The sequence below is a fragment of the Cinclus cinclus genome, chromosome 1 (assembly GCF_963662255.1).
Source record: "Cinclus cinclus chromosome 1, bCinCin1.1, whole genome shotgun sequence".
Taxonomy (NCBI): Eukaryota; Metazoa; Chordata; class Aves; order Passeriformes; family Cinclidae; genus Cinclus; species Cinclus cinclus.
The window spans coordinates 139,084,835-139,104,862 of NC_085046.1; the positions used below are offsets into that span (position 1 = coordinate 139,084,835).

The following is a 20,028-nucleotide window of genomic DNA, read 5'->3' on the forward strand; positions in this document are numbered from 1 at the left end:
GCATGTTTAAGAACAAAATTGACTTGTATGCAAGGCCTTCACATAGTAGGTCCTAGCAGACATTAATCCTTCTGACAACTCAGAGGTTAGTCTTTCTGCAAGAACTGTTCTTCAAGCTCTGGTACAAAACCTGGAAAAAAATTCAAGAGGAAATTCACTTAATATGTGCTTCTTAAACAAGGAGAAATTATTCTGTTCTTTTATTTGAATATAGACTATTACACAAGTATAGATTAAAGTTTTAATTTCCATATTTTAGCATCCAGTTTGTGTTCTGTAAAAAGGGCAATGGGATAATTCACATAAAAATGTCACTTAAATTGAGTAGTTTGACCACATTTCACAATAAAATGAAAAATGTTTGAAAATTATTTGATTGGAAGGATGTGTATTAGTATAATTCAAAAGATATGTGGATCAGAAATTGCTAAGGCTTAACCCATCCGTAAAATAATGTACTTCTATGTATTACATTTAGGATTAACCTTGTTTTGAATAGCAGAATGCCAGGCAAAAGAAAGCTTAAAATCAAGCAGAAAAATCACTGCCAAGGCAGGGAAATATGTGATTCTGGGACTTGCCCTGTTATAAATGTTGCTTTTTTGCCAGACAGTTAGATGGCAGAGCTATTTTAAAAAAAAAAAAGTTCAAGATCTATGAAAAAGCAGAGCAAAAGAATAAAGTCAGTGTTCATCTCTGCGCCAACCAAAAGTCAGAAAGTCACATGTGCTAAGTCTGGTCAGGAGTGTTCCAAGTCATTAAAATGTCATGTGACTTTTATCCAAGCCAAGGATTCTTCTGTTTAAGAGATCAGGATCCTATGTAGCCAGTTTTAGACATTAGGCTAAAAACAGTCCAAATAAAATGCTTCCATTTGTTTGGGATAGTAACTCTAGAAAAAATTTTTAAACTTTCAGAAAATACATCATTTTGGGTAAGACAAAATGTTGTTTAGAGATAAGATTATCTGGCAATTTTCATCATGGAATTCTGTTTTCATGGCTTCATTTTTGGCAGAATTTTATCCTGCTGTCTGAAGTTCCCCACACAAAGTAAAAATGAGATACCACAGAAAACTAATGCCTGCATTTTAAAGGAATGCTGCAGAATTGAAAAAGGTGAAGGAGACAAAAATATTGAAGGATTGGAGAAGTTTAATGGTTAAAAAAAAAAAAAGCTTTCAGTGCTTCATAGGTTTTGACTACTGAAAAGAAATGAGAAGGTGCCTTGATAATAGTAGATTAAGGCCCATTTCTGGGGGAAAGCACTGGCTACTAATAAGTTATTCAAAATAAGGGAAGAAGGCATAACATGAATTTTTGGCTGGAAAAAGAAGCAGCACCAAAAAAAAATGAAATTAATCACACAGGCGTAGAAGTGCTGGGGAACAACCACCAAAACAAGCTTATGAGAAAATGAGGAGGCCTCTTCTGATGTTTTCTTGTGTTTAAATGCTCTTCTGTAAATTGTGCTTTTTACCAAGCAAGGTTACTGGGTTCAAAACTTGGACAAGTGTACCAGCTTCAGCATGAATCTGAAAGCATGTGATTTAATGGCTCAGCATTGGGCTATTCTAAAGTATATATTCTTAGTAAAAATGCAGTCAATTTATGGGAACAAAATGGGACAAAACTGTGATTTTGTTTATATTTAAAAGTCGTAGTTATTTTGCTAAGGAATTTTTAATCTCAGAGTTAGGAGTAAGGCAGAGGAAGGAGAAAGGACAGCAGATTGGAATGCAGAACTATGAGTATCTGGAATTTTACAACTGGCAATTGGATCTTGGTTCCATGGAGAATATGGGATAAAATTTTAGGGTCAGAGCTGGCCATCATGGAATGAATTGTGGCCATAGAAATATGAAATGGAAGAGAGAAGCCTGAGGGAGCCAGGAGAGGTAGTGGTAAATTGTTTTTTCATCACACATGTGAAGACCATGTCATGATACCTTCATTGCAGAGCAACAGTACTCTGGGATTTCCAGATATTTCTGTTATTTCTCCTATTTAAAGTCTCATAGATACTGCATGCAAGTACATTTTCTATTCTTCTAGCTTTAATTTAACTGCTGTTATTTTTGTAAGTACTTATTTTAGCCCCTAAAGAGTTTATTCAGTTAGGATAGCTAGTTGTACAAGGTCCTTTCTGAATACACTAATAGGCAGAATACCTGTGAAGCTCATATTCCAAGAGATTAGGCAGTATACTCAGATGGGGGAAGAGGGAAAGTGATATGAAAAAAAAAATTATGCTGTCCTAGAACAGAAGGCACAGGTAGATGTTGTTGCAAAACACATTCATGGCAGCCATCCATAGCTATATGGTACTTCAGTGTCTCAGATGATACTAATAAAGAAGGCAAAAGTTGGTTAATAAATGATGAGCAGATGTAGGCATTGCTGAAGAAAGCAAAAAAAGTGAAAAATGTCCAAAAGAACATTTTACCTAAGAATAGCTCCAAATTAAACCATGGTATAGGTCTAGTAGACTCTGAAGTTGTCCTTGCTGAAAGCTATTCCAAAGTCATTAGAATCACAGAATTGTTTATGTTGGAAAAGACCTTCAAGATGATTGAGTCCAGACATTAACCCAGCACTGCCAAGTCTGTCACTAAGCTAAGTCCCCAAGTGCCACATCTACATGTTTTTTAAATACCTACAGGGATGGTGACCCCACCATGTCCCTGGGCAGCCTGTTCTAAAGCTTGACAACATTTTTCATATTATCCAGTTGATACCTCCTGCAGTTCAACTTCAGGCCATATCCTCTCATCCATTCCCTTGTTATCTGGCAGAAGAGCCTGACCTCCACCTGGCTCCAGCCTCCTTTCAGGGAGTAGAGAGTGATAAGGTCTCTCCTGAGCCTCCTTTTCTCCAGGCCAAACACACCAGCTCCCTCAGCTGCTCCTCATCAGACTCCAGACCCTTCCCCAGCTCCATTGCCCTTCTCTGGATGTGTTCCAGCACCTCAATGTCCTTTTTGTAGTGCGTGGCCCAGAATTGGACACAGAATTTGAGATGTGGCCTCATCAATGCTGAGTACAGGGGCTCACTGCCATAGTCCTACTGAATATACTGTTTTTGATTCAGGCCAAAATGCTCTTGGCCTTTCTGGAAACTCAGCCTTTAACAATGTGATTTTGGTGAGAACAGACAGATGTGCAGGAGGTTTCAGCAACTGGAAGGGAACCCATGACCACATTTCCATCCATCTTGTAGCTTTCAGTGTTATTTTGATTCTTACGTAGTATGCATTCTTGGCTCTAAAAAGTAGTCACATCTGTGTTTAAATCTGTGTATGGCCACACTTAAATATGTTCCCAGTTTAATTACTCCAGTGGAAGGGTATCGACAGGATATTTACTGTTTCTTGAACGCTGATTCAGGAACAGGAAGAATCTGTTTGGGCTTCTCTGGATTTAATTTGTTTGAGAGTTTTTGTTTTCAGTGAGTCTTGTGCTTGTACTTTACAGGGTGGTCCAGGTGTCAGAGGTGCCAAAGGTCATCGTGGTGATCCAGGTCCAAAGGTACTTTTTACAGCACGCTACATTTGACAAATGCATGGGTTCTTGGTTTATCTCTGTTACATGGAAACCTTGAAATGAACTCCAGATTGTCTCTGATGTTTTTGGGGGAAAAGCATAGTGAAAAGTCATTGGCATTTGCTATTGCTCTTTTTAAAACAATTGCTTGTCCTATTTGTTCCTTGATAAAAGATAATAAAAAATTCAGAATACTGCTTTCACATAAATCATTCTCTTTTTTTTAGCACTTAAAGGAGACCAGACAGTTTTAAATTGAACCCTAACTGCTTAATGATGTTAACTCATATTTCAGATGTTTTTGAATCTATTAGTATTTAATTCTTCAAACAAAAGCTGCCTTTGTCCATATGATAAGAGTTTAACATATGTCCTGTGCTACTTTAGGGACCAGATGGACCTCGAGGTGAAATTGGTGTTCCTGGGCCACAAGGACCTCCAGGACCACAAGGACCCAGTGGACTTTCTATTCAAGGGCTTCCAGTGAGACTTAAAAAATCAATAGCCTTTTTTTTTCTATGATCTTTTAAACAGCAAATAGCTTAGACTAGACTGAAATAGCTTTTGGTGTTGTGATCAGAATCTGAATTTCAATATTTGAGGAGAAATCACAGATGTGGGTTTGACCTCTAGTAAACCTGGGTTCAATGCCAACATTTCTGTTTTTTTATTCTGAATTTTTAGCCAGCTGAAAGTATTTGACTGCAGGTTGAATATGACCTGGGTATTAGCATCCAAGCCTGGAGTCAAGTGAAAATAAATTCCAGTGGAGGTTGTGACGTGGCACCAGACCAAAATGTTAATATTTTCTCTTTTTCTGACTGTACTGCTCATCATAGATCAGTTCTGACTTGAAAGGTGTACCCAAGCAAGAACACCATATTCTCTGCCAAAATTAAGCAAGAAAATTAATTATATAATAAAATCTGTCATCAGAGGAAGTGATTAGGCCTGGAGTTTGCAAAGCTCTTGTGAAATAAGTCACAGAATTTCGTCATAAATAAACATTGGTAGAATAATGAACCAGTAGCACCTATCTTGTTTCATACACCTCTCAAGTAGATGAGTACAGACATGCCTAGAAAAGTAGTAATATATGTTTTCTTCTGTTAGTTTTTGTTTCAAAATTTACTGCATTACAATACAATTTAATCTTTTTTCCAGCCTATATGATACTAATGGTATAATGGTATACCAAAGCTGTAGATTCTTGATGATGTTGTAATAGAGAATAATTATAAGAGCAGTTATTTCATAGAATAATTGTTTTTTATAAAAGTTAAAGTTTGTTTATTATCTAGAAAAGTATTTCTTTTCATGCATAGGTACTATAGAAACATGCCCAGTTTCCACAGAAAACCCTTTTTTTCATCATTAATGGAGATACTGCTGAGGCCTGAAGTGAAATGAACCCCTTTAAAGAGCAAAAGAAATTAGCTACATTTTTTATATATATATTTTGTTTTTGTAACAAAATGGCTATACTTTTATCAGGTTACTTATGAAATCCTTTAAAATTAGGGTTTTTTTCTATGTTTATGACTTCTACATTTGCATTTTTTCAAATAAGTGTCTATATGTTTGTTTTCAGAAAGAAGCATAGTCTGTTTTCTTACTGGTTGCTCTGTTTTATTTTTTTTTTTAAAGAAGCTGAAGGGAACTATTAAAAATAGAAAAGTAACCATGTATTTGTTTTACTATGTGTGATTCTTTATTTGCAGGGGCCACCAGGTGAAAAGGGAGAGAAGGGAGATCTTGGTTTTCCAGGCCTGCAGGTATTCCCTATTGTATACCCTGTTACTAAGTTGGATGTTGAATTGACATCACTGTGAGCTTAGGGCACATATTCTAAACCACTGAGAAATGTGTTGTTGGGTGAATTTCAACAGGGGTTTAGAAAGGGGAGGAATCCAGGGTATGCTGGTGTGCAGTGATTCACTTGGGCCTGAAGAGCTGGTGACTTTCTTGTTTAATGCTGAAATTGTGCCTCTGTAGACACAGCACCTCCCCATCTCTCATTTCACAGAAATACTTTCTTTACTGAATCCCTTCAATGGCACCACCCATTACTGAGCTTCCTAGTTCCTTTTGTTCACAACATGTCATACAGTTTCACTCAAAAATTATTTACTTGGATTCTGTTAATTTGATCTCATCATTAGCTCTCCTGTTATGTTTAGGGTGTCCCAGGAGCATCAGGTTCACCGGGAAGAGATGGAGCTCAAGGTCAAAGGGTAAGGTAAAAAGAGTATGTTTTACATGTGTTTTGTTCCCATCCTGTAAAGGAAATATTTCCCAACATGGTTGATTTATTATAATTTCTGCCACCTCTGTCCTTTCTGGAGATCATGTCTCTGTGCCAATAGGCACAGGAGAGTGGTCATCCTTCTGTCCACTGATGAGGGTTGAGATGTGTAATGGGAACCCTGCACAATGCCTGTGCTTTATGCATTTGATGGGAGTAGATGTTACTTGGGTTCAGCATTGCCAATTAATCTCTTGGCTTATATGTTTAAAATTAAATGGTTGCTAAATGGTATATAATTAGTATGCAATCCAAGGCAATGATCTACATTTGCTTTCTAGCTAATTATTGAACAGAGACAACTACAAGGGAATCTAACATTGAATGTAGCATGATACCTGCAGAAAGAGTTGACATGAGGAAAAGGTGAAAAATAATACCAAAAATTAGTCAGCCTTATTCTGCTCCTGGTAACACAACTGAAGATAGTTACAGTCTGTCTAGGAGGCAGTAAAAGAAAATTCATATTCATTTGTGCAGTTAAGCCTATAAGTCCTCCTCTTTGTCTCCTTGGGGAGACTTCTGTTTCATTATTACTCAGACACTGGAAAGTTATTGTTAGCATAGTAATAAATTTCTGTCTACAGCAGAAGTTCATTAAGAAATATAACTTTTCAGTTTCACTTGAGCAAGATTTACACATTCACAATCCTTTTTTTTGGTTATGTTAGTGTAACTTGAACTTCAGAGAAATCTGGAACTTCTTGGGTTTTCTGACCTTGTTACAAAAACCCTAACCCTGTAGCAAAACACATATTTGAACTCAGTATTATGAATTTAAACATTGGCATATCTTTGTCTAGAAGTAATTCCACTGAAGTTACTGTAGAATTTGGGCAATAGTAAATGTTTTGGGGTTTTTTTTTCTCTGAAAATCAAGAAAATAAATGCATTTTATTAAGATAAAGATTTATGCAATATTATCATCAGATAACTAATTGGAGGAATAGCCTTCAAATTTTCAATTAAATTGTGTTGAAATATGTAAGTAAATGCATTTTACTTCCTACTTTACAATACTGTGATGTATTATGGTTTTGCATATTCTTACGTCTTCTTTTTGGCTGCATTGGAATATTTCCCTCTAAATTGCCCGACTTTCATGCCACCTCTTCATCTCCAGGTTAATAAAGACCTGGACCCTGATGAACATTTGAGTTCTTGCCATGTTCTGTCTAGTCTTGGTCCTGGGCAAGCTGAGATTGACTTGGTGCTAAACATTGTACAAGTGAGTGCTGTGTGCCTCCTCCCTCTGCATTTCCGATCACGAGGGACACTGAGGTGCCCGCAGTTCAAGGAGAAAAGAACTCTGTGCTTTAAGGTTATTCTGTAGCTGACTTAAAATTTAGCAGAGGATGCCCTTAGCCATGCCTTGATGCCAATAAGCTGTTCAGAAGTGGTCTAGTTCTCCCATATGTGGGAGTTACCAGGTTGCTGCACAGAGGTGGTATTTCAGAGAAAAGCAAAAGAAGAGTGCAGCAAAGGCTTTTGATACAACTTGGAAAAGTCATGTGTTGTATATTCTATAGAATACCCCACTGTTGTCTATAAAAAGATAGGGCAATTACATAAATTGCCTGTTGTTATAGATACAGTAATAATGCTTTGTTCATGTGTTCCCTTTCTTCTGCTGTTAATCATGAGAGCTGTATAAACAGCCTTGAGCTCATAAAATTAGTTCTGTTAGTGATATTGTCTCTGTGTGACCCTTATGCAATGTTGTCCAGCTGTATGGCAACAAAATTAATATGTTGCTATGGCAACAAATAATTATCCTATACTGATTTTATGGTGTTGCAACTCATTTAATTCCTGTGAAGTTATTACAACATGAAATTGCTTTTAATGGGCGAAGATCCAAACCAATTATTTCACTACAGTCTCTTTGAAAACCCAGCATTTGAAAAAGGGAAAATTCTGAAGGGCATAACTGCAGCAGCAAAGGGGAACTGGAAAATTCCTGATAAGTAAATTGACTTTGTGTATAATGTTCCTTTTGCTGGGTTTCCTCCTGTTAGCCAGGATGCCAAACTGTTGCAAGTATTATACTACTAGAACTGAGATTTTCTGTGTTTTTCTTAGCTTAGTTATCCCTTCCTCTTTAGTATTTATTGATCTTTAAATATTTTAATTATAGTGGTACTAGAGGTGTAGAGTACTTAGGCAGGTTGCTAAATCACACTGATTTTAATGGGTGGTAAGCATAGGGCTGATATATATTGGGAGATCTCTGAGAACTTTGAACTGGGTATGATGTGTGAAGTGCTGGAATGGAGATTATTTTTCCTTCAGTTCCTGGTAACTGGAATCACTTCACTTTTACAGTTTATTTTCCGCTTATTTGTTTTGATTTATAGTGTTCATACTTTCTGATTTTCTTTTTGAAATCAGTTGAGGAAAGGGTTTTATTTTCCTTTGTTAATGTTGTAATTCAACACTTAATTTGTAGAATATCTTTTTTGTATTTCTGAACTTAGTTTTCAGTCCCTGACTGAAAACTTTTTCTTGGGTTTTAGAAAGAAATAGAACATCTTTCCTGTCAGTTATGTGAATTCATGAAAAGGTCATTTTCCTAATGACATACTCTCCATATGAAGAAGAATGGGATGTAATAAAAATACTTTGTGAAGGCTGAATCAGAGTAAAAAAAAAAAAGTTTTTTTTTTTCTGACAATAAAGCTAATATTCTGAATATGTATAATAATATTTTATACCTGTCTAGTAACCTGGTTAAATCTACATCGCTCAGACTCCACATGTAGAACAGTTCCCTCCTCTCTCATCAGCTTCCAGAGTGCCAGGAAAAATTTTATAAATGTAAAATGATTTATTTTTGTTGCATGGCTGTAGCTGTGGTTGTTTGGTGTCCTTTCTTGCTTCCCCATATTTGTAGCTAGCAGTACAGGGGAGTTTTACTAAAGAGAACAGCTCATGTTTCTCTACTGAGAGCACCATGCATTTTGTGTTGAAAAGCAGACTGTGAATTGGCAGTCACGTGTCCCAGGCTGCAGGGTTTTTTTAAAAGGCTCTTCGTGAAAGTCTTTCAAGCCCAGCTCAGTTGCTTCAGTTACGTTTTTGCTGGTATCTAGTCCTACTTGAAAAGTCCGCTCTCCACAAGTTCCCTCAAACAAATTCCAGGTTATAGAAAGCTCAAGAGTTTATAATGAGGTCAGCACCAGTACTGATTTCAGCCAACTTGAGATTTTACTGGTGATGTCATTTGTATTTTGGCAAATAAAATATCTTACATAATTTGGTCAGAGCTACACTCCTTCTCTAGAACTCTTTTTTCATGCCACTACCACCTCTTAAATTTAAGTTAACTTTCTGAAATGATAAAAACCTTGATATCACAAGTCACACATCAATATCTGTCCTACCCTGCTCTTGAGCATGCAGTTCCATGGGAAGGAATCCGTGGCTTTGTACCGAGTCATTTCTATCCTGGATGTGAAGAGAGAAAGAGCCTGTTGTGCTAATTCATCCAGTCATTCCCATTGGGTTAGAGATAGTTAAGCAAAGAGGAGAATACAATAAATGGGAGATTAAATAGCATCTACAAGGCTTCAGTACTCAGAATACAACTTTGTGAATTCTCACTGCGCTATATTTTCTTCTACATTACACACACCAAAAATTATGGGAGAAACAGCCAGAAGAAATAAATTCCCAGTCTTCCTGCCAATTTCCTGGTACTTACTAATCTTTGCTCTCAGCTCAAAAGTTCAGAATGAGTGTCAGATTCATTCTGGCCATCAGGTGGTCTGAGTAACATCATCTTCAAATGCTGCTGGAAGCACACACAAATACTTTTAGTCTTTTACCAGCATGAGAGAATAGGTATTGCCCTACTCTTTGTTGAAACAGGCTTCTCTTTGACTTGATTTATACACAGCAATTTTCACATCTAGAAAATACAGTAGGAGGTCATCTTTTCTGGGCAGTACAGACACAATGCCAAGAGAAATAAGCCCTAGGAGAATAGACAGGAGGCAATCACTGAGCAGCCAGGAGTAAGAGCACTGTTCAGAAGAAAGAAATTGTGAAATATATTCCAAGAAAATGTATTTCTGATCATACTGTTAATTCTACTCTTTCACTGGGGTGGGAGAAGAGAAAGACATACAGTTTTATTTTTCTTTAGAAGCTTGTATGAATCCACACTAGACCCTAGAAGTCAGTGGAAAGCACTATATTTCCCTCCTCCTTGTTAAATTAAGTCTTTAAAAGGGTCAAACCAGTTTTCATCCTGCTTTGGAACTGAGCAAAAATAAAAAGAGATTTTACATCTTTGCTTCAAAAAGTGAAACATAAATATGAAGCTTCATCTGGCTATACTGTAGAATAGGAAGGTATTTCCTTATCAAGTTTAAGGGGTACGTAGATAACATAATGTGAGTTGATTATGTGGCTTATTTTTTATTGAAACACTTGTACAGTAGAATTATATAAACCCCCCCCACCTTTCCATCTATATGGCAGATAATAATATTCCCCAGCCATTTTTTATGCCATATGATTGCTGATTTCCAAAATAGTTTCCAAATTATGCAAAGCATAAAACTTACACTATATATAAAAATATGTTATATTCATTACTAAAACAGAAACAAAAATTTGGAAAAAAGTACAAACCAAGAAAGTTACAAACTTTTCCTCTGAAGCTCCATGAGATACTGATGCCTGGAATGTTCTTTACTTTGTGTGTAACCATAAACATTTTCAAACTTTTCAGCAATCAACCAGACACTTTCCAGCATAAACAACCTTTCAAACTGGTTTTGAGCCAGAGGTAAAACCATATTTCTCCTGTTCAGGCTGTGTAGTAATTAAAGAATTGCCTGATCCCCAGGCTGGTCAGAAACCCAAGCTCCATAGCATGTGGATACAAAATGTGCATTTTAGTTAATTTGTAGGAATACTTTATTAATAGTGTATTTTCTTCTACATCTGGTCAGTCTTTTTTTCTGTGATGTACTTGCTTTCCAGTTTCCAAGTTATCTTTAGTTTTTGGCTCTCATTTCTGGAAGCTCTGAGGCACGTTCATAATGCAAACCACATGAGCATTCCCACTGCTTCCTGAATCAGGACCTCAGTGATAGCTGGAGCTTATGTACAGCACTGCTGGGCAGAGAGATCCTCTCTCTGTTGCCATCTTTCAGCACCTCGTCAGTGGGACTGTGAATACTTGCAGCCAGTGAGAATAGATGTAGAAATGTGACCTTGTAGTTAGAGAGGTTTGACAGCAAATCCTCTCGTTTATTCCTGTTCAGAAGTGTTCTAAGTGAAATTCACTCAGAGGTTAAAATTGCCTGTATGAAGAATTTTGTATTGATTTTTCTTCAAAAATATTGTAAGACTAGCTGGATTTGGTTTTGTTTGTTTGTTTGTTTGTTTGTTTGTTTGTTTTTTAATCTTGGTGACACTATAGCTCCTTTTCAGAAATCAACCCCTCCCCAGGGCAAATAAGGAATTTTTTTTGTAGGAGACCACTACCAACACATATTAATTTTGAAAAAAAAAAAAAGCCAAAAAAAACCCCCACAACAACAAAGCAAAATGTAAACAAAGAAGAGAAGTAAAAAAATTCTTCTGGAGGAAACACAACAGATTCACAAAGTACATATAAGAAGCTGATGAAATTACATTTATTTATCTTTAAAGGGCTTTCCTGGCAAGGATGGTCCCACAGGCCCACAAGGACCTCCTGGCCCAATGGTGAGTATTGTCCATGGAATTTCTTACTGCAAAGGTCAGCAAGATTTTGGGGGATTATAGATCACACTTATCTATGCTACAGTGGATAGAGTAAGGCCAAGGGAATTCTCATGATGCATGGAATTGGCAGAAAGCTGCTTGTCTAGTGTAATTTCATTTTACTCCTACTTAGCTCAAGAAGAAAATGTCACCCATGGGAAGGGGAGAGAGTTGTTCTTAGTCAAGTAACTGCACTATGAAAAGAGAATTACTGCTTTGAACACCTGGAAAAAGACTTTCTTTCTGTCAAAAATTCAAAATAGAACTGTTAGCTGAAGTGAACCACCAAGTTTTGCTTGGTCTAGAGACTGGAGGTGAGCACAGGTGCTCTCATAGAGTAATCAAGGAAGACAGCAGAGGCCACATCCAGCCTCTAATGCAGGATATCAGAATCAGTCTCAGCCTTCTTAGTTAGGGAAGCTGGGCAAAGTTAATGCCTTCTTAATAGATTTAAAAGATTAGATGAAGCTGCTGGTTGTACTGAGTATTCTCCCAGCCACATTATTGTTTTTTATAAAGAACATTCTGAGTCATCCCTCCTGAACATAGTATTGACATCACAGGATTTGGTCCAGTGGTTCAGCAGTTGCTACCTGTTCCAGAAAGCAATCCAAGTTGTTTTTCTCAAGTGCTTCTCTCAGAGCTGTGCTTTTGTTGCTCTTTTTCCTGCAAATTGTATTTCTTAGTCCTGTCTCTGGGAATCTCCAGTCTTTGACTGACAGAACTGTCTGCGCATTTCTCCTTATCAGGACTCATGGATGTTGATTGTCATCACTACTGTTTTCTTCCTCTTTTTCCACATAGGGCATACCTGGTGCTCCAGGAGTTCCAGGTGTTACTGGAAGTCAGGGGCCACAAGGTGATGTTGGAGCTCCTGTAAGTAAAACTAATTAATATTTCTTTGTCTGCTGTTGTGCATTAATTGGTTTCTAAGCCTGTTTGACAGAACTCCTCAATATTTATTGCCTATGATCTGTTTGCAGTTAGTGGCTAAGTTAAACCTCATATTGAACTTTGTTCATTGTAATTAAATATATTTGTTGATCTTACACGCTATGCTTGAAATACAGGGATTAGAGTCAAAACACAAGATTAAAACACAAAAGTTAAAAACAAAACTATGTGATTTTGTAGTGTTTGTGTAATTACTATCTTCTTTTTTTTTTCTTTTGCCCTTCCAGTGACTCCCTGGAAATTCAAATATTTATTGACCTGAATATTTCCAAAATATTATTCTGATTTCCAAACTGTGAAAATAATGTATGAATGAGAAACTGGCTTTTGGGGTTACTCTGTGTTTACACCAGAACAAATGACTAATGACTAAGACTTTTTCTAGATTGTTATTATAAATTTGACTCTCAGTTTCATTGAGTGGAAAATTATGTCCTCTATACTAAAACTAGTATTAGCAACTTCCAATATTAAGTTTGTCTCTAAGGTGTTGGTGGTGTTGTTGTTATTATTATTATTATTATTATTTTAAAAACCCCAGAACAAAACTTTTTGACTGGAAGAAAGGAATACAAATACAAAGTGAGTGTGTAAATTATGTAAAAGAGAATATTTATACTGGACTTTTTTGTCTCCATGGGAGTTCAGGCAATATTATGTATTTATATTGTAACATTTGACTGCTTGTTTAATTATAAAGCCTGCTCAGCTTTTCCCCATCTATCACAGTAAACATTCTATTTAATTTTTAAATATATCTGAATGAGACAGTGTTCATTTCTGACTCTATTTGTGGAATTGAAAATTTTTTTTCCAAAATTCATTTGGTTTGGAGATTTAGGCCAAAGCAAGCATTTTCATTTGGTTAAGTGGAAATGAAATTAAGTTCACTGATAATACAAAAACAAAGATAATAACCTAATTCCCAGTTCTGCATAGTTTCTAAGTGTAATAGAATCTACAAAGGAGATTTGATGAGCTATGGAACTTTTACTCTCAATATATAACATGTTGACTATGCAGTTCCTGTCCAAACACGTTTCAGGTACTGAACAAATTTTCTAGAATGTAGATATTTGTGTGAGTCATGCAAGAGCTCTGCTGTGCATGGTTAGACTCTAGTAGAGCAGAGAAAACCCGCTGGCTGAAAAATTACTGAGTTTCAATAACTATCTGTTCCAAAATGTTGAATTATAGGATAGAGGCCTTACAAATAATCTTTTAGTCTTTGTAGGAGTTTCTGCTCTCCAAGGATAGAATAAGCTGTGCTTAAACCATGTCTCTGTCAGCTGGGTGCCTACACAGAAGCACAGAACAGTGAGTTGGAAGGGAACCACAAGAACCATCGTGTCCAACTCTCAAGTGAATGGCCCATACAAGGATCAAATCCATGACCTTGGTGATATTAGCACCAGGCTCTGACCAACAGATCATTCTTTGTTTCAGGAGTTCCTGAGAAATATGTAGCCTATCCAAAAAAATTATATTGGTGAAGTTGTAATTGCCCTAGACAACTTGTTTCAATCCATGATCCTCCTCACCAGTATTACCTTATCCTTAATGTCAAACATAATTTTCTGTGCTGTTTAATCCCATTGCCTGCTCTATTCATAGTGGATGCAGAGTCTCAGTATAGCAAATTTCAGGCTGCTATTCTGCAAAACTTAGACCTGTTTCAGCCATGTGAAATGCATCATGTGGTGGCTTGTCCTTGCTATCATTTTGAATAAGTGAATTCAGTGTGTCTGGCAAGCACTTGTTCCCATGTAATTGCCAAAGGTGAACATTATGTTGAGTACTGAAATAATAAAAGGGTATTTGTTGCTGTCATACAGCTTCCTGAAAGCTTGTTTATTGTTGAACTTTCCTCCCTTTACTATGAATCCATAAGACAGACAAAGTTTAGGTATTAAAAATTTTGAGCAGAACAAAATGAAAATTTAATTTTGTATTGAATCTTTTCACAGGGTCCTCCTGGAGCTAAGGGGGAAAGGGGTGAACGGGTAAGTCTAGGTTCATGTTAGCCATGTTTTTTTTTCCTGCCTGGCCTTCTGTCTCATAAAGAGCTTTTCCCGATAATTTATGTTTCTCTGTGTTTACAGGCACTGTCGTTTTCTCTTTGCAATTAAGCAAACTTTCCTTCTTTTCCAGACATGGTCTTTTATATAGTTACACAAATGTTTTGAAGGTGGGAAATATGTAGCAGTAAGCATGTCTCCAAATCTCTCATTAGAGTTATCTTCTCAAACCTCTGATTGCTGGCCAAAAAGAGAAATGGGAACTAGTGAAATAACAACATTTATCTGGCTTTCTTTTCTCATCTGTGAGGATATAATGTCTCAGCAACAATAAATATCTTTCTTTGCTCAAAGTGCTTTCAGCACAGAACTGATTCAAGAAACTGTTTCATTACACTGATGCTGTTGTTATCCAGGGTGATCTCCAGTCCCAAGCAATGGTCCGGGCTGTTGCTCGTCAAGTGTGTGAGCAGCTCATCCAAGGCAAGTACACAGATAGTCCATATGCTTCTCTCTCTAGAATGGATCTTTTCCTGCCACAGTTACTTATAAATATGACACTTTTCAAAATATCTGAGGGGATCTGTTTGTTTTAGACTAGACAGTTGAGATTTATGTTCCAACTAGACTTATGTTCAACTGGATTTATGTCCAACTAGGAGTGGTTAGCATCAGCCTTCTGAAAAAAAAAAAAGAAAAGCTGGAATTGTCTCTAAGCTATTACAGCATGCAGAAGCTTGTGCTGCAACAATTTAAAATTTGTATAGACTTAAGATACAAAAGCCCCCTAAACTGTTAGCAAAGTAAGAAAATAAAATCCTGCACAATAGTCCTTCCATTTTCTGTGCACTCCCTAAATTACTATTTCTCTGCTGCCAAGTGCACAACTCCATAATACTAAAGCATGACAGACCACAGCCTTGAGAACCTGCCAGTACTCTGTTCAAACTTTGCTGAACCAGATTTTCTATTGCTACTTGAAAATTATGACCTTTTTATCCTGACAGGTCATATGGCAAGATATAACTCGATTCTGAACCAGATTCCAAGCCAGTCTGTCTCAACACGAACCATTGCAGGACCTCCTGGTGAGCCAGGGCGGCCAGGGGCTCCAGGGCCACAGGGTGAGCAAGGATCACCAGGCATGCAAGGGTTTCCAGGAAGCCCTGGTCAACCAGGAAGACCAGGAGAAAGAGGTAGGTTTCATATATCACAAATACAAAATTATACCTCCCTTTCCTGATACTTTCTAATAGATTTGTCTCCTGTCTAAATGTGAAAGAAACATTTTTCTCACTAATTAATTGGCGAACTTAACACAGACCATAATGAAGTCCCTGGAGACTCTTTCATGAAGGTCATGCAGGCTTTGCTGAGTGTGGTTTTGCAGGATCAGACAGAGGTTTAATGTTTAAACTGCTGAAGATTGGGGGAATCTAATTGTGCACATCCCATCACTTCGTGTTTCATCTTAGTAAAACTCCAATGTGAGCAGAATCTCTAAATGTATAAGCAAAAGAGCAGTTGAAGAATGTCAATGCAAAACTGACGTGTATTTTGGGGAAATGCTGAGCTTTTCTCTTAACTTGAAAGTGTCAGTCTAGGAATTTCTGAGTCATGATCACCTGAAAGAAACAACATTGTTAAGAGAGAAAAATTCCTAGTTTGAGGAGTTGACAGAATGAAGAAGGGGAAATGGTGAGGTCAGAGAGAAGTAATACATTTAACATTTACAAAAATTCTCTTCTATATTCTCACATGTAGACTAGATCCCATTCTCCTTTCCTCCATGAGCATTGTCTAATAGTGAAACAAGCTCCATGTTTGATTTACTCTCCTTCTGTGCAATGCTGGCTGTCTTGTGTCCCAGAGTAGCACTAAACTCAGAAGGTGATACTTAGATCTATAATTGTGAAAGTGCTTTGGAGAACATCACATGAGGAGGTGACCAAGAGATAAATGTGATATTCAGAAGCAGTGAAATGGCATTACTATTACATAATTTGCTAACTGTGATTTTAAAAATTAATTGCTGTGAAGGCTGTTCATGAACTTAATAGTTCCTGTTCACAGTATCCATTATGAGCATAGTTAAACATTGTTTTTAACAGAAAGTCTTTGAGTAAACCTGTGAGTCTTGCCCTCAAGACCGTAATTCCCATTACCATTTTGATAAAGGAGGCAAGGTTTCAGGTACTGACCCTTCAGTCCTGCTGTTGCCTGCTCCAGCTGAACAAAAACCAGACACTGTCCAGAAAAAAGGAGGAATAAGAGTGTGTGAGACAAATAGAAAAGAAAATTGGAAGAGACAGCAATTGAGGAACTGATTTTAAAAAGGATGATCTGGAGACACTGAATGGAGATTTCAGGATACTTGATTCCACACTAATAACAGCATATTTTAAATATTTCCCTTCTTCAAGCTAGGTCTTCAGGAAAGGGACAACCAAAATGCCACGCTGCAGAAAAGAAACATGTCCAACATTTTAGCTCTTATTTCCATGCTATTTGCTGTGCTGATGTCCAGACATGCACACTGTGGAATCACAGTGTAATTAGATGCATTTAAATGAAACACAGTGTGGGTCAGCCCAGTGCAGACAATATTAATGTCTGGGAAACAGCATTGGCAACAGAGTACAGAAAGGGTAAAAATACATTAAAAAGAATATTGTCCCTTCCCTCTCTATTACACTTTTCCTCTCTATATGGATAACTGATGTCAGGAGGGACGATTTTGGCAGGTAGTGCTTTTGGGGAGTTTTATACTTGGTAGAGAAAAAGCTCTAATCAGGCATCCTTCAGAACTGCAGTCAGCCAGACCTCCGTGCAGATTTTCATAAAATATGATACCAAATGTTGGGAGTGTTTTACAATATTTTCAGCTTGAAATGAGGTTGTTTCAAGAATCAAGAATCTGTGTGTACATTTTAATACAAAATAATTGGCTGGTTTATTTGGAGTGAAAATGGATTTTGGGACATTCATGTAACTGAAGCTTTGAACAGAATCTGGAAGAAAGAGGAAGGAGCTCCTTCAGAAACTAGGCAAAAATATATCTAATAATTTATTGCTCCTTGAGGATTTAATTTCTTCAGAAGCAACTGAATTTTTAGACTGATGTGTGTTTGATGTAGTAGCACTTAACTGAGCAGGAAGATACCTTTTGCTACAGACTCTTGGGATATTTCTGAGTCCATTTCTAAGGAATTGCTCTAAGCTAACCCCAAAATGCAAAAATGAAAATTAAAAATTCTTTAGCCAGCTTGATGCTTATGAAGAATGATTAGAAGTTTTTCATTCATTCCAAATTCTCACTTGATTCCTAACAACATATCATACACAGAAGCAGCAGACTAAAATTGCTCAGCTTCTGGATGGAAGAGGAAGAGTTTTTAAGTTTCCAGTGACTAAAAAGAGGAGGGCAAATGGAGTCAGGCTTCTTCCCTTGCTGCATTCTGAAGCACTGTTTGTATTTAACTTGTTTGGCAAACACAATGTATAGTCCTGTCCTGAAGACCTCCAGCCAGCCACCTGAAAGTCTTTATGAAAAATGTCTTTGTTTTCACTAATGTCATCAGCATTTTGTTTGTATATGAAGCCAATTTAATGTTCAAGCACAGTGCCAGATTAGCAACTCTGAAAGTCAGGCTTCACCTCTAAGCGCAGAAAATGCCTGTAATAGAGTGTGCTAAGAAGTAATAGTCATTAGAAGCAAGAAACACCTGTTTGCTTTTCCCCTCTCAAACTGTTAGAATTGCTGCAAGAGCCTGTTACTGGCTCTGAGCTGAGTGGCAAAGTACTGGTAGAGAGGGAAAATAAAAAGGTGGGGGAGGCCAGATTTTTCTTTCAGCTCACCTCTCTTGCCTACCACCTATTCCATCCCAGCCTGTAAGAAGGGGGCATTTCAGAAAGCAGTGTGTAGAACTGGTTAGAAATGGTGCACCAAAGAGAGCTTTACTGGAAAATGTCAGCAGAAAGAGACCTCAGTGAACTTGCCTGCTAATTTGTCTGACCAATAGCTTGTTTTCCCTTGTTAACCTTGTCACTCTGCCAAGTGTTAATCAGAGGCTTTGGAAAGAGACATGAATTGAGAGAGTGTATGGAGTTCTATGAGAAGTTCAAGTGGAGGTTTCTAGGTCCATGATGTCCCATTCCTGGATGGGATTCCTCTCAGCAGTAACACACTGAGCTGGTCTTTCCAAGAAAGACCACCTCATTGAAAAAAGGACAACTCATTCTCTTGACAGATTCAGTTCTCAGTGTCTGTTGCCAGCTGAGAGGCCACGTTTTATTACCATGCCCCTACACTACGTAATCCCAGATAAATTACTAGAATTTTGCTCTTGGTGTATTTGCATAAATATAGGAGTTTGGAAAAAACCCAAACACTGATTATCCACAGCCCTCGTCTCTATTTTAATTTTAACTACTTCACAGCCCAGGTTTCTATCTTTCTTTCAGCTAGTTTGAACATGTTTTATTTTGATCTTATTTATGAGCTGGGACTCAAACTACTAGTGTCTGGCTTCTGAGTGCCCAGGAAGTAGTTGCATCTCTGCAAAATGGTATAGAAACCAGAAGAGTCAATATGTTTTTTTTCTCTTTTTGGTTTCCAGTTTTTATAATATATGGGTATTTTTCTCAACTTTGTGGAAGAATGGAAAATCCATAATAAAAATTATTCTGAGATACTGCTAGCTTTCAGATGCTGTGAAAGTGCGGTTTTCCTACTACTGAATGGACTTGAGCTCTTATGTGGTCTGAAGTGGTGAATAAAACTTACAGATACTCAGCCCATCCCACTATAATTAAAATACAATAAATACGTAAGCTGTCACTGGGAAAGTTACTGTTCTCAAGCACAGCGTCCTCCTTATTTGCTTCCTGGCTTCATATGAAAGAGCCAGTTAAACATGTGTTATCAAAAGCCACGTTTACAGCTGTGATGGCAAAATTTCAGTGGAATTAAATGGAACTTTTGCCAGTTGAGTCAATTAAACATTTTTATTTCCAGTTTTAGCTTCATCTGGATTAAAAAAGTAAAAAATCGCAAGTGTTTTTATATACTATGCTCACAGCTGAACATCTTGAAATGAGGATATTTTTGGTAGTAGTTTAATTTTTCTTAAGTCCAATACATAGTTTTCCTCACAGGACAGTATTCTCTTAAAGACAAAATTAGATAAAGAGCACCTGAGATTTCCATTTGTGCAGAAACCATGGAAATTTATTTTTCTTTGTTAGAGAATGTGTTCACAACCTTGGTTTTGTTTTCAATAACTGATGCTAGCAAAGTTGTCTTCCATGAAGGGTTGGAAATAATTCAGTTGCTTGTGATCTCCATTGGACCAAACTGAAGACATTGCTTATTTTGGATGAGGACAAGACATAAACCCATGGTTAGCATGAGGCAGTTTGGTGGTATTCCTGAAGCATATCCAGAGCACAAA

General features: G+C 37.2%; 1 protein-coding gene across 1 annotated transcript in view; it reads left to right on the forward strand.

Moving 5' to 3' along the window:
* COL14A1 (collagen type XIV alpha 1 chain) overlaps positions 1-20,028 on the forward strand; it is a 110,162-nt gene that overhangs the window by 84,357 nt on the left and 5,777 nt on the right. Inside the window, 9 exon segments of the mRNA XM_062514935.1 lie at positions 3,473-3,526; positions 3,929-4,024; positions 5,263-5,316; positions 5,722-5,775; positions 11,511-11,564; positions 12,408-12,479; positions 14,525-14,560; positions 14,992-15,058; positions 15,583-15,771. Of these exon segments, the coding sequence (XP_062370919.1) occupies positions 3,473-3,526; positions 3,929-4,024; positions 5,263-5,316; positions 5,722-5,775; positions 11,511-11,564; positions 12,408-12,479; positions 14,525-14,560; positions 14,992-15,058; positions 15,583-15,771 (676 nt within the window).